A 21,932-nucleotide genomic window follows, 5' to 3' on the forward strand; every position below is an offset into this window, starting at 1 on the left:
AATCATACATATGATCTGTCTCTCTATATCCTTACATACATATATGCACATATATGTATACATATGTGTCTATATACACATGTACATATTCATATATATGTACATGAAGCTATACATATATATGCAACATATCTATGCATTGTATGCAATGTATGTAAATGTATAGGTTCATGTACATATATATGTAGTCTTTTATTGTTCCCTGAATACATTGTCTTGGCAATTATATTTAATTCTAAGAACACTACCAGATGGGTGTGAGTTTCCTCCCTACAAATAACAGGCTCAGAAAGATGATAAATCACATAGTGAGAAGTAGGCTTGAAACTCCAGCATTTCTTTCCACAATGCTGGGAATCAGGTTGTGCTCCCAATAGGCAATATAAAAACTGGGAATATGGCTCTGAAGTAAAGGAGCTGAAGGAGCTGATCTCTGAACAAACAGAGATCTAGATTTTATCCCCAACTCAGTCCCATACCATATTATCTATATAATCTTTTATATGTCATGACACCAAGGCAGATTCATCCTAAATTTCTGTGTCGTTCTGCCCAATTCACACCAACCTTTGTACATGGTGCCATAGGGTTAGAACATGTTATCAGACATACTCCAAACAGCTTTTCCCCACTGAGTTATAAACATTCTGTATTATCAGAGTAGGTTAAGTGCCAAGCGTTAGTCTCGAAGGAGTTACTGACATCATTCATAATAAAAAATACTCATGCCTAAGTTATGGACTCAAATTCACTTTGAAGTTTAAATATAACCATTTGTAATATAAAACTAGGATGAATGATATGGAGATTACTAAACAAAGAAGGAAAAATGTGAAAATATTTTAAGGAAATGTTTTATATTATAATGAAAAATGTTAAAACATAGTAAGGAAGCATAAACAAAATAAATTATGAAAGAAAATAACCATAACTGACTGTGGATGAAACCAAATAAACCTTAAAAGGAAAACATTCACTAGAGATTTGCCCTAATATAAATTGAAACATATCATGAAACTACAATCATCAAAATTATTGGAAGGGCCGAGCATGGTGGCTCACACCTATATCCCAGCACTTTAGGAGGCCGAGGCAGGCGGATTGCCTGAACTCAGGAGTTCGAGAACAGCCTGGGCAACACAGAGAAAGCCTGTCTCTACTAAAATACAAAAATTAGCGAGCGTGGTGGTGTGCACCTGTAGTCCCAGCTACTCGGGAGGCTGAGGCAGGAGAATTGCTTGCACCTAGGAGGCAGAGGTTGCAGTGAGCAGAGATCGCACCACTGCACTCCAGCCTGTGTGACACAGTGAGACTCTGTCTCCAAAAAAAAAAAAAAAAATTATGGGAGGCTGTCATTAGGATAAACATACAGATGAGTGGAAAAGAAATTGAACTCCGGAGATAAACCCAAGCATATAAAAATTTATTATATGGAAATGGTAGCATTTAAAATTAGAAAGGAATGACTTATTCAGTAAATGATATTGGCACAACTTACTAACCATTTGGGAAAAAACTACATTATGCTACTACTTCATATTTTACACTAAAGTTTCTCATGAGTTAAAGTTTTTTAAATTTTAAATTAGGGAAATTTCATATATACATTATATAAAAACACTCAATAAAATAAAGCAGATATTAACATTTTGTCACCTTTCAGATCCTGCTTGCTTTTATTGATTTTGATAACTAAGTCATTACGGATATAGCTAACCTCCTCTCTGCTTACCTCTTTCTTTCTCTCAGAAGTTACCAAATTTCTGAAATTATTATTACCATGTATAATTTTGTACTTTTATTATACTTGTATTATATACAAGTATACAAATATACTACAAATATACAAATATACTACTGTTTTGTGTTAAAATGCTTGCCATTTTCATTAAACATAGTTTTTGGAAGTTTCTCTATGTTGATAAATGTTACTCTAATGCATTCATTTTAAATGCTCAACAGTATTTTGTACTAATGAACCACAATTTATCCAGTTTTTTAAATTAAGTGGTTTTAGTTACTTTTTTGTTTTACTATTATAAATGAATAGTGGTACAGTGAACAATCCTGTATATGTCTCCTTACACAATGTGCAAAATTTGTTTAAGGAGAACACATAGAAGTAGAATTGCTAGGTTATAGATTATAAACATCTTTATTGTCAAGTACCCCTCTAAAGAGGCTCTTCTATTTTACACACTTACCAGCAATGTTCAAAATTGTTGTTCTTTCATAATTACCAATACTTGTTATTAGATATGCTAGTACTCGATATTAGATTTACTTTTTTGCTGATATGATGGATAAGAAATTTCATTATTTTCTGTATTTATATTTCCTCAACTGCTAGTGGAGCAATCATCTATTCATATGTTTAATTTACAAACCTTTACATTCCTCCTTCTATATCTTGTCTGATTATATACTTGGCCTATTTTCTATTGTATTGTTGGTCTTTTATATTTTGATTTATAGTAGTTCTTTATAAATTTGCATATTAACCCATTGTGAGGGTTATGCTATTTTTTTTTTCGATCATTGGCTTGCATTTTCATTTTTCTGTGGTATCTTTTTACATAGTTTTGTTTTGTAAAATACTCATATGTGTCTATCTTTTCCTTCTTAGTTTATGCTTCTGGTGCTTTGTTTAAAAAAAGTACATACTTTGAGTCCATAAACTAATCTGCTGTGTTTTGCTTTGTGCATTTTATTTCTTAATGTGTTTGGGTTTTAGTTCTGTATTTGGTGTGAGGTAGAGATCCAGCTTTGTTTGTTCCATATGGATGGCCCATTGATATAGGACCATTCATCAATAGTTCAGATTTTCATCTGATCTACAATGTTTTTGATATGTATTTAGTGTATTCCCAGGCTCTTTGTTGTGATCCATTGGTCTAGCTATACAGATCCATAGCAATGTAAACTAAATTGTTTTAATTACTATAACATTACAGTAAGTCTTGCTATCTAAAAGTCTATTGCTGCTTTTGTTGGCCTTCTGAACTCCTACATAAATGTTCTAATTAACTTGTCAAATTTTAGGTGTGTAAACACACATACACAGACACAGACACCTTCAATGGGATTTTAGTGAATTACATAGATTTTAATAATGAATCTTCAATCTATAACTATGATAGATTTTCCATTTACTTAACACTCTGATTTGTCTCAACAGTGTTTTGTAGTTTTGCGTTTTGAAGTCTTGCACTTTTGATTACATTTATTTATAGGTATCTGATATTTGATACTATCATAATTGTTATCACAATAAAATTTTATTTTCTAATTGTTGACTGTTAGTATATAGATATACAATTGATTTTTAATTATTGACTTTGTATCAATAAATGCCTTTTTAAATTTTATATAATTTTTAATTGATATATTATAATTGTACATTTTTGGGTGTAGATGTGATGTTTTGATATATGTATAGAATGTATAATGATCGAATCAGGGTAATTAGGATGTACATTACCTCAAACATTTATCTTTTTAAAAAAATTTGTTACTACTTTTTGTGTTTTTTTCACTTTTAAGTTCATGGGTACATGTGCAAGTTTGTTACATAAGTAAACTTGTGCCATGGGGGTTTCTATACAGATTATTTCATCACTCAGATATGAAGCCTAGTACCCATTAGTTATTTTTCCTGATCTCTGTCCTCCCATTTTTTACTCTCCTATAGGCCCCAGTGTGTGTTGTTCCCCTCTGTGTGTCCTTGTGTTATCATTTAGCTCCCACTTATAAGTGAGAACATGCCATATTTGGTTTTCTGTTCCTGCTTTAGTTTGCTAAGGAAAATGGTTTCCAGCTCCATCCATGTCCCTGCAAAAAACGTGGTCTTATTCTTTTTATGGCTGCATAGTATTCCATGGTGTATGTGTATGAAATTTTCTTTATCCACTCTATCATTGATGGGCATTTAGGTTGATTTGATGTCTCTGCTTTTTGAACACTGCTGCACTGAACACATGCATGCATGTGTCTTTATAACAGAATGATTTATATTCCTTTGAATATATACCCAGTAATCAGATTGCTGGGGTGAATGACATTTCTGTCTTTAGGTTTCTGGAGAATTGCCACACTGTCTTCCAAAATGGTTGAACTAATTTATACTCCCACCAACAGTGTATACTCATTTCTTTTTCTCCACAGTCTTGCCATTATCGATTTTTTGACATTTTAATGATAGCCGTTCTGACTGCTGTGAGATAGTATCTCATTGTGGTTTTGACTTTCATTTATCTAATGATTAGTGATGCTGAGCTTTTTTCCATGATTTTCGGCCACATGTATGTCTTCTTTTGAAAAGCGTCTGATCTTGTCTTTTGCCCATTTTTTAATAGGGTTGTTTGTTTTTTTTCTTTTAAATTTATTCACATTCCTTATAGATGCTGGATATTAGACCATTGTCCAGACTTAATAGTTTGCAAAAATTTTTCTCCCATTCTGTAGGTTGTCTGTTTACTCTACTGATAATTTATTTTGCTTTTAGAAGCTCTTTAGTTTAATTAGATGCCATTTATCAACTTTTGCTTTTGTTGTAGTTGCTTTTGACATCTTTGTCATGAAATCTTTGCCTGTGACTATGTCCTGAATGGTATTACCTAGGTTGTCTTCCAGGGTTTTTATAGTTTTCAGTTTTGCATTTAAGTCTTTAATCCATCTTGAGTTAATTTTTGTATATGGTGTGAGGAAGGGGTCCAATTTCAATCTTCTACATATGGCTGGACAGTTGTTCAGTGCCATTTATTGAATAGGTAATCCTTTCCCCATTGCTTGTTTTTGTCAGGTTTGCTGAAGATCAGTTAGTTTTAGGTGTGCAGCTTTGTTTCTGGGTTCTCTATTCTGTTCCATTGGTCTATGTGTCTGTTTTTATACCAATACCATGCTATTTTTGATTACTATAGCCATGTAGCATAGTTTAAAGTTGGGCAGTGTGATTCCTCCAGCTTTGTTCATTTTGCTTGGAATTATCTTGGCTATTTGGGGTCTTTTTGGTTCCATACGAATTTTAAAATAGTTTTTTTTTCTAGTTCTGTGAAGAATCTCCATGGTAGTTTAATAGGAATAGCATTAAACCTATAAATTGGTTTGGGCAGTATAGCCATTTTAACAATATTGATTCTTCCTATCCATGAACATGGACTGTTTTTTCATTTGTTTATGTCATTTCTGATTTATTTGAGCAGTGTTTTGTACTTCTCCTTGTAGGGATCTTTCATCTCCCTTGTTAGCTGTATTCCTAGGTATTTTATTCTTTTTGTAGCAATTGTAAATGGGATTACATTCCTGATTTGGCTTATGGATTGACTGTTTTGTGGTATAGGAATGCTAGTGATTTTTACACTTTGATTTTGTATCCCAAGACTTTACTGGAGTTGGGCTGACATGATAGGGCTGAGATGAGAGGACAGTGCCATCTAGAAACAGGGATAGATGTACTCTTTCTCCTTCTATTTGGATGCCCTGTATTTCTTTCTCTTGCCTGATTGCCCTGGCCAGGTTTTACAATACTATGTTGAATAGGATTGGTGAGAGAGGGCATCGTTGTCTTCTGCCAATTTTCAGGGGAAATGCTTCCAGCTTTTGCCCATTTAATACTGATGTTGACTGTGGGTTTGTCATAGATGGTTCTTATTATTTTGAGGTATTGTCCTTCAAAACCTAGTTTATTGAGAGTTTTTAACATGAAGTGATGTTGAATTTTATCAAAAGTCTTTTCTGCATCTATTGAAATAATCATATGGTTTTTATGTTAGTTCAGTTTATGCGATGAATCACATTTATTTATTTGTGTATGTTGAATCAACCTTGCATCTTATGGATAAGCCCTACTTGATTGTATCGGATAAGGTTTTTGATGTGCTTCTAGATTCTCTTTGCCAGTATTTTATTGAGGATTTTTGCATCAATATTCATCAAGGATATTGCCTTGATATTTTCTTTTTCCTTCCTTCCTTCCTTCCTTCCTTCCTTCCTTCCTTCCTTCCTTCCTTCCTTCCTTCCTTCCTTCCCTCCCTCCCTCCCTCCCTCCCTCCCTCCCTCCCTCCCTCCCTCCCTTCTTTCTTTCTTTCTTTCTTTCTTTCTTTCTTTCTTTCTTTCTTTCTTTCTTTCTTTCTTTCTCTCTTTCTTTCTCTCTCTCTCTCTCTCTTTCTTTCTCTTTTCTTTTTTTTTTTTTTTTTTTTTTTTTTTTTTATCTCTGCCAGGTTTTGGTATCAGGATGATGCCTGCCTCATAGAATGAGTTAGGGAGGATTCTCTCCTCTTCAATTTTTTGGAATAGTTTCAGTAGGAATGGTAACAGATCTTCTTTGTATATCTGCTAGAATTCAGCTGTGAATCCATCTGGTCCTTAACTTTTTTTGGTTGGTAGGCTATGTATTACTGCCTCAATTTTAGAACTCGTTATTGGTCTATTCAGGGATTTAATTTCTTCCTGGTTTGGCCTTGGGAGGGTATGTGTGTCCAGGAATTTATCCATTTCCTCTAGATTTTCTAGCTTATGTGCATAGGGGTATTCATAATAGTCTTTGATGGTTGTTTGTATTTATGTGGGGTAAGTGGTATATACTCCTCATCATTTTTTATTATGTTTATTTGAATCTTCTCTTTTTTTCTTTATTAGTCTAGCTAGCAGTCCATTTTATTTTATTTTTTTTTAAGTGGCTCCTGGATTCATTGATCTTTTGGGTTTTTGTGTCTCAACCTCCTTCAGTTCAGCTCTGATTTGGGTTATTTCTTGTCTTCTGCTAGCTTTGAGATTTGTTTGCTCTTAGTTCTCTAGTTCTTTTTTAGTTGTGATATTATGTTGTTTACTTGAGATTTTTCTAACTTTTTGATGTGGGCATTTAGTGCCATAAATTTCTCTCTTAACACTGTCTTAGCTGTGTCCCAAAGATTCTGGTAAGTTATATCTTTGTTCTCATTAATTTCAAAGAACTTCTTGGCTTTTGCCTTAACTTCGATATTTACCCAAAAGTCATTCAGGATAAGATTATTCAATTTCCATGTAATTGTATTGTTTTGATTGAATTTCTTAGTCTTGATTTCAAATTTGATTGCACTGTGGTCTTTGAGACTGTTATTATTTCAGTTATTTTGTATTTGCTGAGGAGAATTTTACTTCCAATTATGTGATCAATTTTAGAGTATGAGCTATGTGGCAATGAAAAGAATGTATATCACATTGTTTTGGGGTGGAGAGTTCTGTAGGAATCTATCATGTCCATTTGATCCAGTGCTGAGTTTAGGTCTTGAATATCTTTGTTAATTTTCTGTCTAGGTGATCTGTCTAATATTGTCAGTGGGGTGTTAAAGTCTCTCACTATTATTTTGTGGGAGTCTAAGTCTCTCTGAAGGCCTATGAGACTTGCTTTATGAATCTGGGTGCTCCTGTGTTGGGTGCATATACGTTCAGGATAGTTAGATCTTCTTGTTGAATTGAACCTTTTACCATATGTAATGCCCTTCTTTGTCATTTTGGCCTTTGCTGGTTTAAAGTCTGTTTTCTCAGAAACTAGGATTGCAACCTCTGCTTTTTTCTGTTTTTTTTGTTTGTTTGTCTGCTTGCTTGGTAGATTTTTGTCCATTTCTTTCTTTTGAGCCTACATGTGTCATTGCTTGTAAGATGGGTCTCTTGAACACAGCATACCACTGGGTTTTGGTTCTTTATCCAGTTTGCCACTCTGTGTCTTTTAATTGGGGCTTTTAGCTTATTTACATTTAAAGTTAGTGTTGATATGTGTGGATTTGATCCTGCTATCATGATGTTAGCTGGTTATTTTGTGGACTTGTTTATGTGGTTGTTTGATAGTGTCACTGGCCTGTGTACTTTAGTGTGTTTTTGTCATGGCTAGTAATAGTTTTTTCTTTCCATATTTAGTGCTTCCTTCAGGAGCTCTCATAAGGCAGGTGGTACCAAATTTCCTCAGCATTTGTTTGTCTGAAAAGGATCTTATTTCTTTTTCACTTATAAGCTTAATGTGGTCAGATATGAAATTCTGGGTTGAAATTTCTTTTATTTAATAATGTGGAATATTGGCCTTAAATCTCTTTTGTCTTGTAGGATTTCAGCTGAGAGTTCTGCTGTTAGTCTGATGGGCTTCCATTTGTAGGTTATCTGACCTTTCTCTCTAGCTGCCTTTAACATTTTTTCTTTCATTTTAACCTTGGAGAATCTGATGACTATGTGTCTTGGGATTATCTTCTTGTGAAGTATCTTACTGGAGTTCTCTACTTTTCTTGAATTTGAATGTTGGTCTCTCTAGATAAGTTGGGGAAGTTCTCATTGATGATATCTTAAAATAATTTTTCCAAGTTGGTTCCATTCTCCCTATCTTTTTCAGGGACAACCAGTCAGTTGTAGATTTGATGTCTTTACATAATCCCATGTTTGTTGGAGGTTTTATTTATTCCTTTTCATTTTTTTTTTCCCTATTCTTGTCTGCCTGTCTTATTTCAGAAAGCCAGTCTTCAGGTTCTGAGATTCCTTTCTCTGCTTGGTCTATTCTGCTATTAATACTTGCAATTGCATTATGAGATTCTTGTAGTGTGTTTTTCTGCTGTATCAGGTTAGTTATGTTGTTTTCTATACTGATTATTTTTGTCTGTCAGCTCCTGCATTATTTTACTGTGATTTTTATTTTCCTTTTGTTGGGTTTCAGTGTACTCCTGTAGCTCAATGAACTTCATTCTTATCCATATTCTGAATGCTATTTCTGTCATTTCAACCATCTCAGTCCAGTTTTGAATGCTTGCTGGAAAGGCGATGTGGTCATTTGGAGGAAAGAAGACTCACTGGCTTTTTGAGTTTTCAGCGTTATTGCACTGATTTTTCTCATCTTTGTGGCCTGCAGTCTTTGAGGTTGTTGACCTTTGGATTTTTTTTTTATCCTGTTTGATGACCTTGAGGGCTTGTGGTATAAGGCAGATCTAGCCAACTGGCTTCATTTCTGGTAGATTTTAGAGAGCCAACACTCAGCTCCCAAATCCTGGACTGTGTGCTCTAACTCTGAGGGACTTGTATCAGGCCCAAACTTTGTTCTCTAGCTGCTCAAGCTTTGGAGTTCACTGTTCTGGGGGAACTGAGGTGCAGCAGCTGCAGTGGAGTGCTGGCAGATGCAGGGGTGCCTGCTTCCCTCCAGGCATTCACTACAGTAGCAAGACAATGAAGTTTGTAAGGAGGCAGGGCCCCTGCTGGAGACTGTGCATGGTTGCATTGGAGGTGGTGTTGGCCTGGGGATGGGGTTCTGGGGCTGGCGCAGGTCTGGGTGCCTTCTCTGTGCCCCTCAAGCAAGAGAAATTGCTAATGGTGTAAGAGGATCCACTGTGCTCTGAGCAGTCTTACTGCAAGGGTGGGGCACTGGCAGGGGTGGAGTTTGCTGGCTCTGTGCCCACCAAGCCCCCATTTGCAATCGCTATTAGCAAGGGAGAGGGAGCATACTGCACTTATGTGTGTGGAAGGGCAAGTAAAACAAAATCCATCCATGCATCCACACACCAGCAAAGTGATGTGGGGAGTTGCCGTGGGCCAAGGGGAAGCTGCAGTATGAGGAAAGAGTGTGCAGCTGGTGCATGTCCATTGAAGCTGCCTCACTGGAGCTCTTCACCAGTCAGACATGGTCTGCTCACACAGAAGATATGGTTTGCGGCCCCAGGGAAACCAAGACTGTCCTGTAAGCAGACATGGCCAGACTGGGAACCCAGGAATGGCCAGGGACCCAGGAATGGCCAGCAGACAAAAGGGTGCTCAGGTTGGACCAGCCCCATCTGATATGGAAGATTGTTCTGCAAAGATCAGGACCAACAGTTCCCCTAGCGATAAAGTCTCTTGTGGGACCAAGTCAAGCCTAGAGGTGGTCCCTGGCTGCGCTCCACTAGAGATGGTCCTGCACCAAACCCTGTGAGCTCCACATCAGCTGGCTTGCTACTTCTATCACTTCTCAAAGCAGCTCTCTCTGCCACCTCAATTGTGTATGGTGGTCGAGGGTTCTCCTCCTGCCAGAGTTCCAGAGGCTGGTTGCGAAAGTGGGCAACTCCATTGCCCCAGAGCTGTTGTGGTTCAAAAAATGAGTTCTGTGCCAGTCGCAGTGGCTCAATGCCTATAATTCCAGCACTTTGGGAGGCCAGTGTGGGCAGATCATGAGGTCAAAAGATCAAGACCATCCTGGCCAACATGATGAAACCTTGTCTCTACTAAAAATACAAACATTAGCGAAGTGTAGTGGCACACACCTGTAGTCCCAGCTACTCAGGAGGCTGAGGCAGGAGAATTGCTTGAACCCGGGAGGTGGAGGTTGCAGTGAGCTGAGATTGTGCCACTGCTCTCCAGTCTGGCAACAGAATGAGACTTCATCTCAAAAAAAAAAAAAAAAAAAAAAAAAAAAAATTAGTTCTTGTGTGTGGTAACCTGCTCAGGGTTCCCAGCTCTTTCCCCCTTCAGCCCAGCTTCTGTGTCTTTCCTCCATCCACTCTCAGTGCCCCCTCTGAAGATCTGTTTAAAGCCTACCAGTCATCTTAGTCCCTCCATGGGAGCCATTCCACTTCTTTGAGTCTAGTCGGCCATCTTGCCCTCTCCCTCAAACATTTATCTTTTCGCTGTGTTAGGAACATTGTAATTCTATTCTAGCTATTTTAAAATATATAACAAATTGTCATTAACTATAATTTTCCTACTGTACTATCAAATACTAAAACTTATTCCTTCTATCCATCTGTATTTTTGTACCCATTAATTAACTTCTCTTAATCCTCCAACTTCTTTACCAGCCTCTGGTAATCAGCATTCTATTCTCTATGAAATCTACTTTTTTAGCTCCCACATCTAAGTGAAAATATGCAATATTTGTCTTTCTATGCCCGGATTGTTTCACTTAATGTTGTAACCTCCAGTTTCATTCACGTTGCTGCAAATGACAGGATTTAATTCCTTTTCTGAATAACATTTTATTATATATGTATTTTTGAATAATGTTCCATTTTTTATCCATTCATCCATTGATCCACACTTAGGTTGATTTCATATCTTGACTATTGTAAATAATGTTGCAATAAATATGGGACTGCAGATACCTCTTTGATGTACTGATTTCCTTTCCTTTGGATATATGCCCAGTGGTGGGATTTCTAGATCACATGGCAGTTCTTTTTTTAGTATTTTGAGGAACTTGCATACAGTGTTCTGTAATGCCTGTACTACTTTCCATTCTTACCAACAATATATGAGTGTTCCTTTTTTTATACATCCTCACCAACGTATTTTATTTTTTGTCTTTTTGGTAATAGCCATTCTAATTGTGGTGAGATGATATCTCATTGTGGTTTTGATTTGCATTTTTTGATGATTAATGATGTTGATAATTTTTTCATATACCTACTGTCCATTTGTATGTCTTCTTTTGAGAAATGTCTATTCATGTCTTTTTCCCATTTTTAATTTTTTTTGTTTGCTATCGAGTTGTTTGAGTTCCTTATATATTCAGTTTATTAATCCCTTGTAGGATGGATAGTCTACAGATATTTTCTCCCATTCTGGAGGTTGTCTCTTCATTTTGTTCATAGTTTTATTGCTGTGCATTTTTTTAGCTTGTTGTAATCCCATTAGAATAGTCCCTGCAACTAACGTGAACAATATTAAATGGGAAATTTAGTTATGATTTGACAAAAGTATTGCATATATGACAAGACAGAGAATCATGGCCTCCCTTTAGGACTGCACGCAGGCTGTTCATGATACCTTTACCCACATTGGACCACTCTTTGGCCTATACCTGAAATGGAACTTGCACATTTTCAGTAGCACCATAAGCCCCTTGGTCAGGATGGGCTGTACTCCATTCCTCACATATGACTGCCTTGAAGGTTATACCTACTCTTAGACTAACAGTGTACTGTGGTCACTATTTGCAGAGCTCTGATAGAGCACCATATTACTGAAACAAGAAGCTCAGGTTAAAATTTTAATCTAAAGAAAGATAGACATTGTAACGTACCCAAAGATCTGGCTTTATTGATGAGAAGGGAAAGGCTCAATAAATACTGAACAACTGTTTAGATCTAGATACAATATGCCAGGTGATTTACTTATATAATCTTATAGATTCTTAAAACAACTGTGGTAGGATACTGTCACCATCTCGATCTTGGATGTAAACAATCAATGTCCAAAAAAAAAAAAAAAAAGAAGAAGAATTACCTTTCCTAAACTCACAGAACGTGAAACTGGGATTCAATCCCAAGTGTATCTGGCTAAAAAGTCTGTAATCTTATTCTTCTGAGGCAACAGACTTGGTTTAAATACTAGCTCTGCTACTTATTAGTTATATGGTTTTAGTTTGCTTAATCACATTACCACTCCCTCATCTGTAAATAAGTGGTGACAAATAGTTCCTGTCTCAAAAAGTTCATTATCCTCAAAACAAATGAGATAATGCATCAAATATCACTCTCTGGGGTGGGGCCCAAGCATCTGTTATTTTAAAACCTATACGAGTGATTCTAGGTTACAACTAGGTTATTCTAATATATAAAACATTGTTCTAATGTGAATGAAGTGCTTAACTCAGATTATGGTACATAGTGTGTGCTCAGAAATTGTTATTATTATTGTTGTGGTTACCATTATCTTATGGATGCCACGTCTTCTTATTCATTTTGAGTAAAAACTAATGATTAAGTATAAAATATGGAAATTCAGTGTTTCCTGTACTGTCTGCTTTCATATACTTTTGAATCTCTCTACCACAAGCGATGTTGCTAAATGGCTGGAAAACATAAAAAATACTTGAACAGGGAATGGTAAGAAATGATGTTACTGTTTCCATGTAATATTATAGACAAGGTATGATCTTTATGGTCAAAACACCTAAGATTTAAGTCCTAGCTCTACCAATAGGTTGGGAATTTTTGGAGGACAAGCCACTTTGTTTAAGTGTCAATTTTCTCACATCTAAAACTGGGCTAAAATAAACAACTTTTATTTATAAATGGATTAAGAAAATAATATAGCATATTTAAAATACCTGGGAAATTTCCTAGGCACACAGTAGGATGTTAATGATCAGTGTATGTTTCACTTTCTCATTTCTTTATTCCAGCTTCACATGTTTACATCATTGCTTTATTAGCTTTCTCTCTGTATTTATCAATAATCTAGATCCTGAAAGTGCAGTATGGCTTCCAGGTTCACTGGAAATGGATCTGATAACTGGAATCTCAGAAAAAAGAAGCGGGGGGCAGGGGAGGGGTTATGCCCTCTGAGGTTCAAAGGCCATTTGTCCCCTTAATATTGATTTTCTTAAATCAGATACTAGCCAAGACCCTGAGTGAAGTAATTGAATTGACAAAAGGCAGGTCTAGGTCATTAATAATGGAACAGCCTTGGACATTCTCGATGACTTAATTTAATGACAGAAGAGAGGCCTGAAACCAAAATGCCTAGAGATGGGGTAAATGGCTGGGTCTCTGGGAGAAAGGAAAATACAAGTTATCCCTCAAAGCTTATTTCATGGGACAAAGCATTTTATTATAGTCCTAAACATGAGGTCAGAGGAAATAGTTTTGATTTTCTTTTTTTTAACAAAACAAAATTTTAAAGACTTGAATAATTACCATTAAATTTATTTTTTGCCCCTGGAAAATAGACTTGTTTAGGTTTATGGAATTTTGGAATCTTAGTGATTAACTCAAGAGTAAAAATCATAGACATCTTATCAGTTTATCCCCTGAATTCAAATATCAATTCTTTCATCTACTAGTATGAATTCAATCAAGTTAGGTAACTTCTCTGAGCCATAGTTTCTACATTTATTAAATGAAGATGTTCATATTTATTTTTTATGGTTATAGGAGAATATTTCCAATGTTTAAAAAGTATATAAAATTACTGTCACTTGATACTATATAATACCTCACACAATAAATATTTGTTGAATAAAATGATACATGAATTTTTATGTTTATGGTTTTTTCACTGTCCCTGGATAGAAAGGCTAGCCTGTGGTAACCTCTTGAAATCTTTTCTTCTCTCGAGGTATTCTGGCTGCTCTACCTGTAGCTCTCATCATCTCTCCTTTGGACTATTTCAGTGGTTTCAAGTGTCTTTATCACATTTCTCTTCTCTTTCACAATCTTCCCTCCCCTCTTACCACAAAGTTGTTTGCTAAAACAAAGATCCAATCTTTTAAAATTATACTATCCTCTTGGAAAGGCATCTAGAATGTCATAATCACTCATTTTAAAGATAAGACCCAGAGATGGGGAGAGATTTACCCAAGTACCTATGGTGCTATAAATGTATGCTAAGATTAGAGTTGAGCCTAGTACCCCGACCCCTAGAAGAAAATAACAAAGAGGGTACAGAAGAGGATATATATCCTCCAGTTCTAGTCAAAGGGGTTTCAAGTAGTTGTAGAATTTTTTAATTGCAATTTTGTTCTTAGTTACTATTTTTAGTGTTTTTGAACTTTAAATGTACTACTCTTACCCCGATGATAATATGATTTATTTCTATGTAAATTCTAGGTCAGTCAAGAGAAAGGGTACAGTTAATAGTAACTAAAACTTATATGACATTCATTATGTACCAAGTATGGTTCCAAATACTGTACATATATTAATTTAATTCTCATCAGAGTCTTACGAAGTAGGTACTGTTATTATTCCCATTTTTCAGATCAGGATACTGAAACAGATGTTTAGTAGCTTGGCAAGGCCACACAACTCAAAAGCAGTAGAGTTGGTACTAAAATTCAAGTTTCCAGGTTCCAGAGCTAATGCATAATTACTATGCTCAGCTGGCACAAACACATTACATTCTCATGATCACTGTGTATTCTCACTATACAGTTGGCTGCTAGTCCATATGGCTGCCTTTAACCCTGTTTCTTCTTTCCTGTCTTAATTATCAGGAAGTTGCAATTTGTATTGCATAGTCTTAAGATGAACTTCTCCCTCTTTCTTTTTCAGAGGGTCATTTTCAACATTGTTAACTTCAGTAAAACCAAGAGTCTCTATAGAGATGGGATGGCCCCTATGGTGAAATCTACCAGCAGACCAAAATGGTAAGTGATCTACAGAATGAGACTCCTTCCTGGTTAGAAAATTGGTCCCAGACCCCATATGTATACGCACCTACTAATGGACCCCCCAAAAAATAAAAATAATTCTTTTAAAAAAGAAAATTTTACCCAGAGCTCAAGTTTATCTGCTGTACAGCGGGGGATCAGACTTACTGTCACTGAGAAGAATGAGGATGGGTTTCTGTATGGCCATTCTTTGGGTACTGTTCTTGAGAATGTTGGAAATATGGTCCTATGCTTGAAATGATCAGCATTCAACTATGAGAAAAGACAGTCAGTTATTTGGTAAGCTTCCTGTCCTGTTTGGCTTTTATCTTGGTATCTTTGGAAACATAAATAAAGTTGGTTCTTTTCTTTTCCTAGCCTAAGCATAGATTATGTATAATAACCTAGGAGGACATTAGGAACTACAGTTCAGTAGCTTTCTCTTGCTTTGCATGGTTTTTGTGTTTTGTGTGTGTGTATTTTAAAGTTCTATTTGTACCATTGCTATAGTGAGGAGGAGGGGAGTCGGATAGGATTGGTTAATAATTGTAATAATAATAGTAATAATATTAATAATACTAGTAATGATAACTACCCCACTTACTACAAAGCCATCTGGGTCAGATGCTTTATATTTGTTGTTACTATTTCCACATTTTTGCAATGGAACTTTTAAATATCCGTATATTACAGATGAAAAAATTGAGGCAAGGAAAAGTTAAGTACTTTATTAAGACCATAAAGAGTAAGAGAGTGCCCTGTGTTATTTATGTTACCCCATAATACCTTTTCAACCAATTCATTCATTCATTTATTCATTCAACAAACATTGATTGAGTACAACAAGATGAAAGACTTCAAAGACAAAAACCTAGTATTATTAATCTATTCATCTATCACACAGTAGGTGTTAAGTGAATGCCTGTTAAAATGAACTGAATTTGTTATGAGAATTTACATGCAAAGTGCCTGGCACTTACTAAGTGCTCAACAAATGGCATCTATCATTAATAGTATTATATAAAACCCTATACAAATGCAAGGAATTGTTAATATTGTTATAGCTTTGATCTCTGTTCAAATATTAATAACTAGTGAGAAGATAGTCTCCAAATGTCTATATTTATAGAAAACTAGCAATTCATAAATACTGAATTGTGCTTTTACCTCCAAATGATACTTGGCAATTTTCTATAAATGTTGGGCTGAGAAGCTCAGGTTTATAAAAGTAGAGGCATTTGATGACAACAATAAAAACTGTTTATGAAAGGTAAAAATATCTCCTTGGGCATGATTTTTTGCTTTCCTGTGTCAAATCAACTAATCTGCTGCTCCTTCTCTCAGTCTTTCTGGGCAAGGGATAGGCCTTTGCTTTGAGTCTCTGGTTCCAGCCCAAGTAGATAATAATAGAAATCATTTCTCTTTTAATAGGCATATATATAGATGATTACTTTAAACCTTGCAAGTAAAAGGACATCACTGTTGATTTGCTCATGAAGGCCTTCAAAATGACATTGTATATCTTTTTCCGTATTCTGTGTTGGGATCTTCTACAGCAACAATAATCACCATCCATTTTTTCCAAGTGTTAAGTTCTGGAGTTCATTTTTGTGCTTTTGAAGATGCATAAGCCTTAATTATTTCACTTTGCTTCTTTTTTCTCATGAACTGTGTTGTGTCTTCTCTGCTAGGGCTCTTGACAAGATTTTGAAATAATGGGTCCTTGCATTTGGATTATGATGCTTTAGAATTAAGTTGGTGCTCTTACGCAATATTGGCAGGCACTCAGCAGCAGCCATTGTCCAGTCATTGGACTCCTCTAATGGTCTGAACAAGCCTAAAGTTTCAGAATTGAGTTTGTTGTAGTTTATTAAGCCACTTAGGCATAAGGTACCATAACACATCACATTGTTTGTATATGTAATATCTCCTATTTTTTACGTTGCCATCCCCAGAACTTGGATACAAAGCAACTTACATTGCTTCAGAGTTTCCTGTCCTCAAGCCAGATGTTTAGATTTTTTTTTAACTTCATAGGACTTCATTGAGCACCTTCATGTGCTATGCACTGTTCTAGATATTGGGATACAGGATGAATATGCTATAAAAGATCTGTTCCAAAAGGGAATTTTATGTTTAAGAATTTTTATTAACTAATCTGTATAAATCATAATTGTTATTCTCCTTGCTACATCCTTTGAACATCCTTTCTTTCTTCCACCTTGGTGCTCTGTGTCTAGGAGTTTCTTTTATGCTTTGAGTCGGTTACCTACACCTGAACCTATCTCCCAGCAGCCATTATCATAAATATTCCCAGGGTTTGATAAGGAAGTGGCTATGGGCTCTCAGAATATTAGATTTTGTTGGCTCCAAGGAGTCTATCCTAATTTAGGAATCTCAGCAATGGCCTAACTCAAACCTGAAAAATACCTTGTAGATCTCAAATTTATAGTATCTTCTCCAGTGTCTTTCTAATTCTAGCTTTCCCAAAACCAAGGCAAACACTATAACAAAAAAAGTTTGTAATACTTTCCTTGGGTATTACCTCCTTTGATATTCCAAATAAGTCATGGAAAAATTCCTACTTCAGAATAAACACTAGAAATCTGAAATTTCCTGGATATTATATATATAAAATTTGGAATATACACATATGTATGTGTGTGTGTATATATTTATACATACATGTATGTATGTATGTATGTGTGTATATATATGTGTATTTACATATATATATGGAAAACACCCTTTTTTCACCTTTTCAGGGTGAACAGACATTCTTCTTCACCTCTTATAAGGGGCTGTAACAGGTACCAAGGCCTTCAAGTCTTAGCATAGACCGGTAGTTAATTAGTTATAGAAAGCCAATCAACATGAGATACAACTGGCAAACCATTATATAAATGTGTGGCCACTCAAGGCTGTTCTGCCTTGAGGAGACATCTAGCAGCTGGAAGATTCAGCTTCTAGAATGAAGCTGAATTTCATTCTAGCTTCATTGGAGCTAAAGATGAAGCTCCAGTGAAGAGCTTCATCTTCACTGGAGAAGCTGGAAGATTCAGAAGTTTTCTGCCTGTTTTAGTTCACTGCTATTTTATTTACATATTAGACTTCTTAAGGATTGTGGTTAGGGCTCTGTAGCATCAGGTTTCTGATGGTCATAACTTATTAATATTTCTTAACAGTGTCCAAGACTCATAAATCATTAATATTTCTTAAGAGTGTTCATTGCTATGTGGTAGACACTGCTAGGAACTGGCATTGCGAGACAACTGGGAACTGTATCTTCACCTCTGCAGAAACTGAGGCTGGGAGTATTTATGTAACTAGTAAGTGTCAGCACCAGCTAGAAACCACATAAGTCCAAGTTTACTGTTCCTCTCATATTCCATGCATGGAGATGTTGGAAGAAGGAGACAAAAAGAAGCAAGGAGTAGCATGCTATTGTGTGGCCTTTGGATAATCTGAAATAACTTACTAAATTGGCTTTTTCATTATAGTAGATCGAAAAGATTGGACTAGATCTTAGAGATGGCCTCCATTTAACATATTTTTATTGATCATCTACTCTGTGCTAGATCCTGTGGTGATTAATATCAGGATGATTAGAATTCTTTCTTTAAAGATTTTACTTTTTTAGAGGTTGAAATGAAACACAAAAATAGGTACAATGTAGAGAACATTGTGCTAAGAATCATTAGCACATAAAGCATGCAGTGGGATTACAGAAGATGAAGAAAATTATACTATTAATGCCGTGACGAGAAAAGGAGACATGCTAAGGAGCAGGTGATATTTCAGCTATATCTCAAGGAATGGAAAGTGGATAAAATTAAGGAAATGAGATTTCAGGTGGAAGAAAAAACATGATGAGACATACTACCTCTTTCATTAGCCCGCTTTCTCGCTGTAAAAAGTACATAATAATACTTCCTCCCAGTGTTGTTATAAGAAACAAATGTGAAATGAATGTGTAAATACTTTTTAAAGTCTGAAGCATGTTATTAAACAAATTTCCTGGTTTTTTCCTTTCTAGTAATTCACCCAAGACTGACTATTATTTGTTCTTTTTCTCCCTCCTCTCTTCCTTCCCTCCTGCTTATCAATAAATGCTTACTGAGTGGTTAAAATGAACCAGGAACTATGCAAGGCATTAAAACATAGCAGTGACAAGAGAGATGTTTCATTGTCTCGTAGCATATAGTCTACTATGCTAAACATTAAATATGTAACTCTAGTAGATAACTGTTTTAATGAGAACTTCGTAGTAACAGTTATAATTTAAATGCTACATAGCATTTAAGACTTCATATACACCAATGATAAGGGACCTTCCTTAGGAAGTATTGTCTATACTGAGAGCTGAAACAGAATGTGTTTGGAGGCCAAAAAAGTGAGAGAGGACATTTTATCTTTGATGAGAAAAGGCCAACATTACTGAAGCATTACATTCTGAGGAGAAAGTGATTGGAGAGATGATTGAGGTGAGCCTTATAAAATCAAGCTAAAGAGTAGGACTTGATTATAATGACAATGGAAATAAATTAAAAGGATTAAATGGGGGCAGGACATGATCAGATTGGCAGTTAAGAAAGATCAGTCTTGCTGAATGGGGAATATTTTGGAGAGGATGAAAAGTATTTGGGTGTTTTTGCAATATACCTTAGGCTACAGCTAATGATGGATTGGGGTGGTAACAGTAGTGATAAAACAGTGGATGGTTTTCAGGGATAATGGAAGATTGAATCAATTTAAGTTTGTGGTTGACTAGATGTGGAGAGTAAAAGAGAGGGAGGAGTCCTGGATGGTTCCCAGATTTTCTGGCATGAGCAACAGAAGGGATGATATCATTTACTGAAGGTAGGGACCACAGGAGGAGAAACAGTTTAGGCAGATTTGGCTGGATAGGGGAGATGATGAGTTTAGCCTGGGAAACATTAAGCTAGAAGTGCCTGGAAAACATCTAAGCAGAGATGTCAGGTAGGCAGAACGGTATGTTGGTAAGAGACTCAAGAGAGGAATATGGAAGTACAGATTAAGGTGTCATCTGTCTACAGGTGATAACCAGAATGGTAGGAGAAGATGTGATTTCTCAGCGAGGCCATGTGAAGAGAGATTAGGATATGGCTCTGAGAAATCTCTACATTTAAAGGCTAGGTAGAGGATAAGAGACCCACAAAGGAGGATGAGAGGGACTAACCACAGAGATAGGAAAAAAAGAAAATGTAGTGTCAGGAAGCCAAAGAGCAAAGTCATATTTAACAGGGTGGAGGGACTAATATTGCCAACTACTACCTAGGTCAAAGATAATTAAAGCATGTAGTGACATGGAGGTCTTGAGAGGCTTTGGTGAGTGCACTTTTAGTGATCTGGTGGGTGGTAGGAGTTCAAGCCAGGGCGTGTGGATGAAGGAGTGAGTTGGAGGATGGAGAATGTATGAAGAAATGGAGACAATAAATATGGACAGCTCTCTCAAACATTTGGCTACAAAATTAAGTGAAAAAGATATAGGCTTATGGCATAGACAGCAAGTAAACATAATTTTAACATTCTTTGAATGAAATGCAGTGATAGAGATATATACACATAGCAATAGATTCATACTTTCTATAAGTCTTAATGTAGTAATGTTTAGCCTTGCTCCTGTCAAAATTTTAAAATTTTGAAATTAACGGTGTCTTTTCTGAAATAATGGGGGCTTTACTCTATTATTAAAAACAAAAATGTATATTTCACTTGAGAAATTATAAATTTATAAATTAATATTTTGTAAAACAAAGTCATACTTAATTTTTTCTCACAGCTAAAAAAGTCATACATTTAAAATTAAATTACACCCTCTGTTCCACACATACCTATTCTCTTTTTCTCTCTTATTTTTTACATTGCACTTATTAACATCCAACAAACTATAATGTATTATTTATTTTATTACCTGGCTCTCCCTCTATTGCAAAGTAAGCACCATAGGGGTAAGGATTTTTGTCATTTGTATACACTTCTATATTTCTGGCATCTAGAACTATGCCTGGTACATAACAGGTATTCAATAAATATCTATTTATAAATTAATTAATTCAGTATCTTCCACTAAACCTAATGACTATTTTTAATTTTACATTTTCCTTTTTAGTTTTTTTCTTACACACATTTAACACAGAAATAACTAAATGTATATACTCATTTGTATGTTGATCTTTTCATTTGACATTGTATCAAAAAAAATTTTAATATTTTTCTCTAAGTGTTAATCACACCATGTTTGAATAATTATTTCTACTTTTTTAATGTATCATGATTTCCTGTATCATATTCCTATTGCTGGGTATTTAGATTTTCCATATTTTTCTAAAGTATAATAGATAATAAATACCACATAGGTTTTAGGTTTTTAAAATTTTTTTTACAAGCAGCTTCTAAGAGATAGACTGTAAGGTTAATGTCTGTAAACTCCTGTTATACATGTTTTCCAAAAATGTTGTACTAATTTAAAATGTTGCTATTGGTCTATCACTGCATCAGTTTTATTGTAATTTGGACAGCATTAAAAATTGGCATTGAAAAAAATGGTTACTTTAAGAGCTATAAAATGATCTTTGTGGTTGTTTCATTTAAATTTTGTATCTTAAGAATATTGGCATTAATGTAATGCCATAAAATCAAATTTTCAAAAATGCATATTTCTGCAATTAAGAAAAGGTAAAATATTACGTTCTGGTTCTGGGACATGATGGAGTAGACACACTTCCCTCTATTTCTAGAGTGCAGCTAAAACTATGCACAGCATTTATGAAACAAACATAGAAAACTCTGAAAGGTGGAGAGAAGAGGGCAGACTACTTAGGTTCCTTAGGACCTA

At 35.4% G+C, this 21,932-nt stretch overlaps 1 protein-coding gene across 5 annotated transcripts in view; it reads left to right on the forward strand.

The window, feature by feature from the left end:
* Positions 1-21,932, forward strand: part of BEND5 (BEN domain containing 5) — a 1,441,067-nt gene that overhangs the window by 707,617 nt on the left and 711,518 nt on the right. For all 5 annotated transcript variants that reach the window (XM_077991613.1, XM_015139247.3, XM_077991622.1 and 2 more), the window contains exon 4: positions 14,976-15,070. In XM_077991613.1, the coding sequence (XP_077847739.1) occupies positions 14,976-15,070 (95 nt within the window). The remainder of the gene's footprint in view (positions 1-14,975; positions 15,071-21,932) is intronic.

Source organism: Macaca mulatta, chromosome 1 (genome assembly GCF_049350105.2).
Source record: "Macaca mulatta isolate MMU2019108-1 chromosome 1, T2T-MMU8v2.0, whole genome shotgun sequence".
NCBI classification, from domain to species: Eukaryota; Metazoa; Chordata; class Mammalia; order Primates; family Cercopithecidae; genus Macaca; species Macaca mulatta.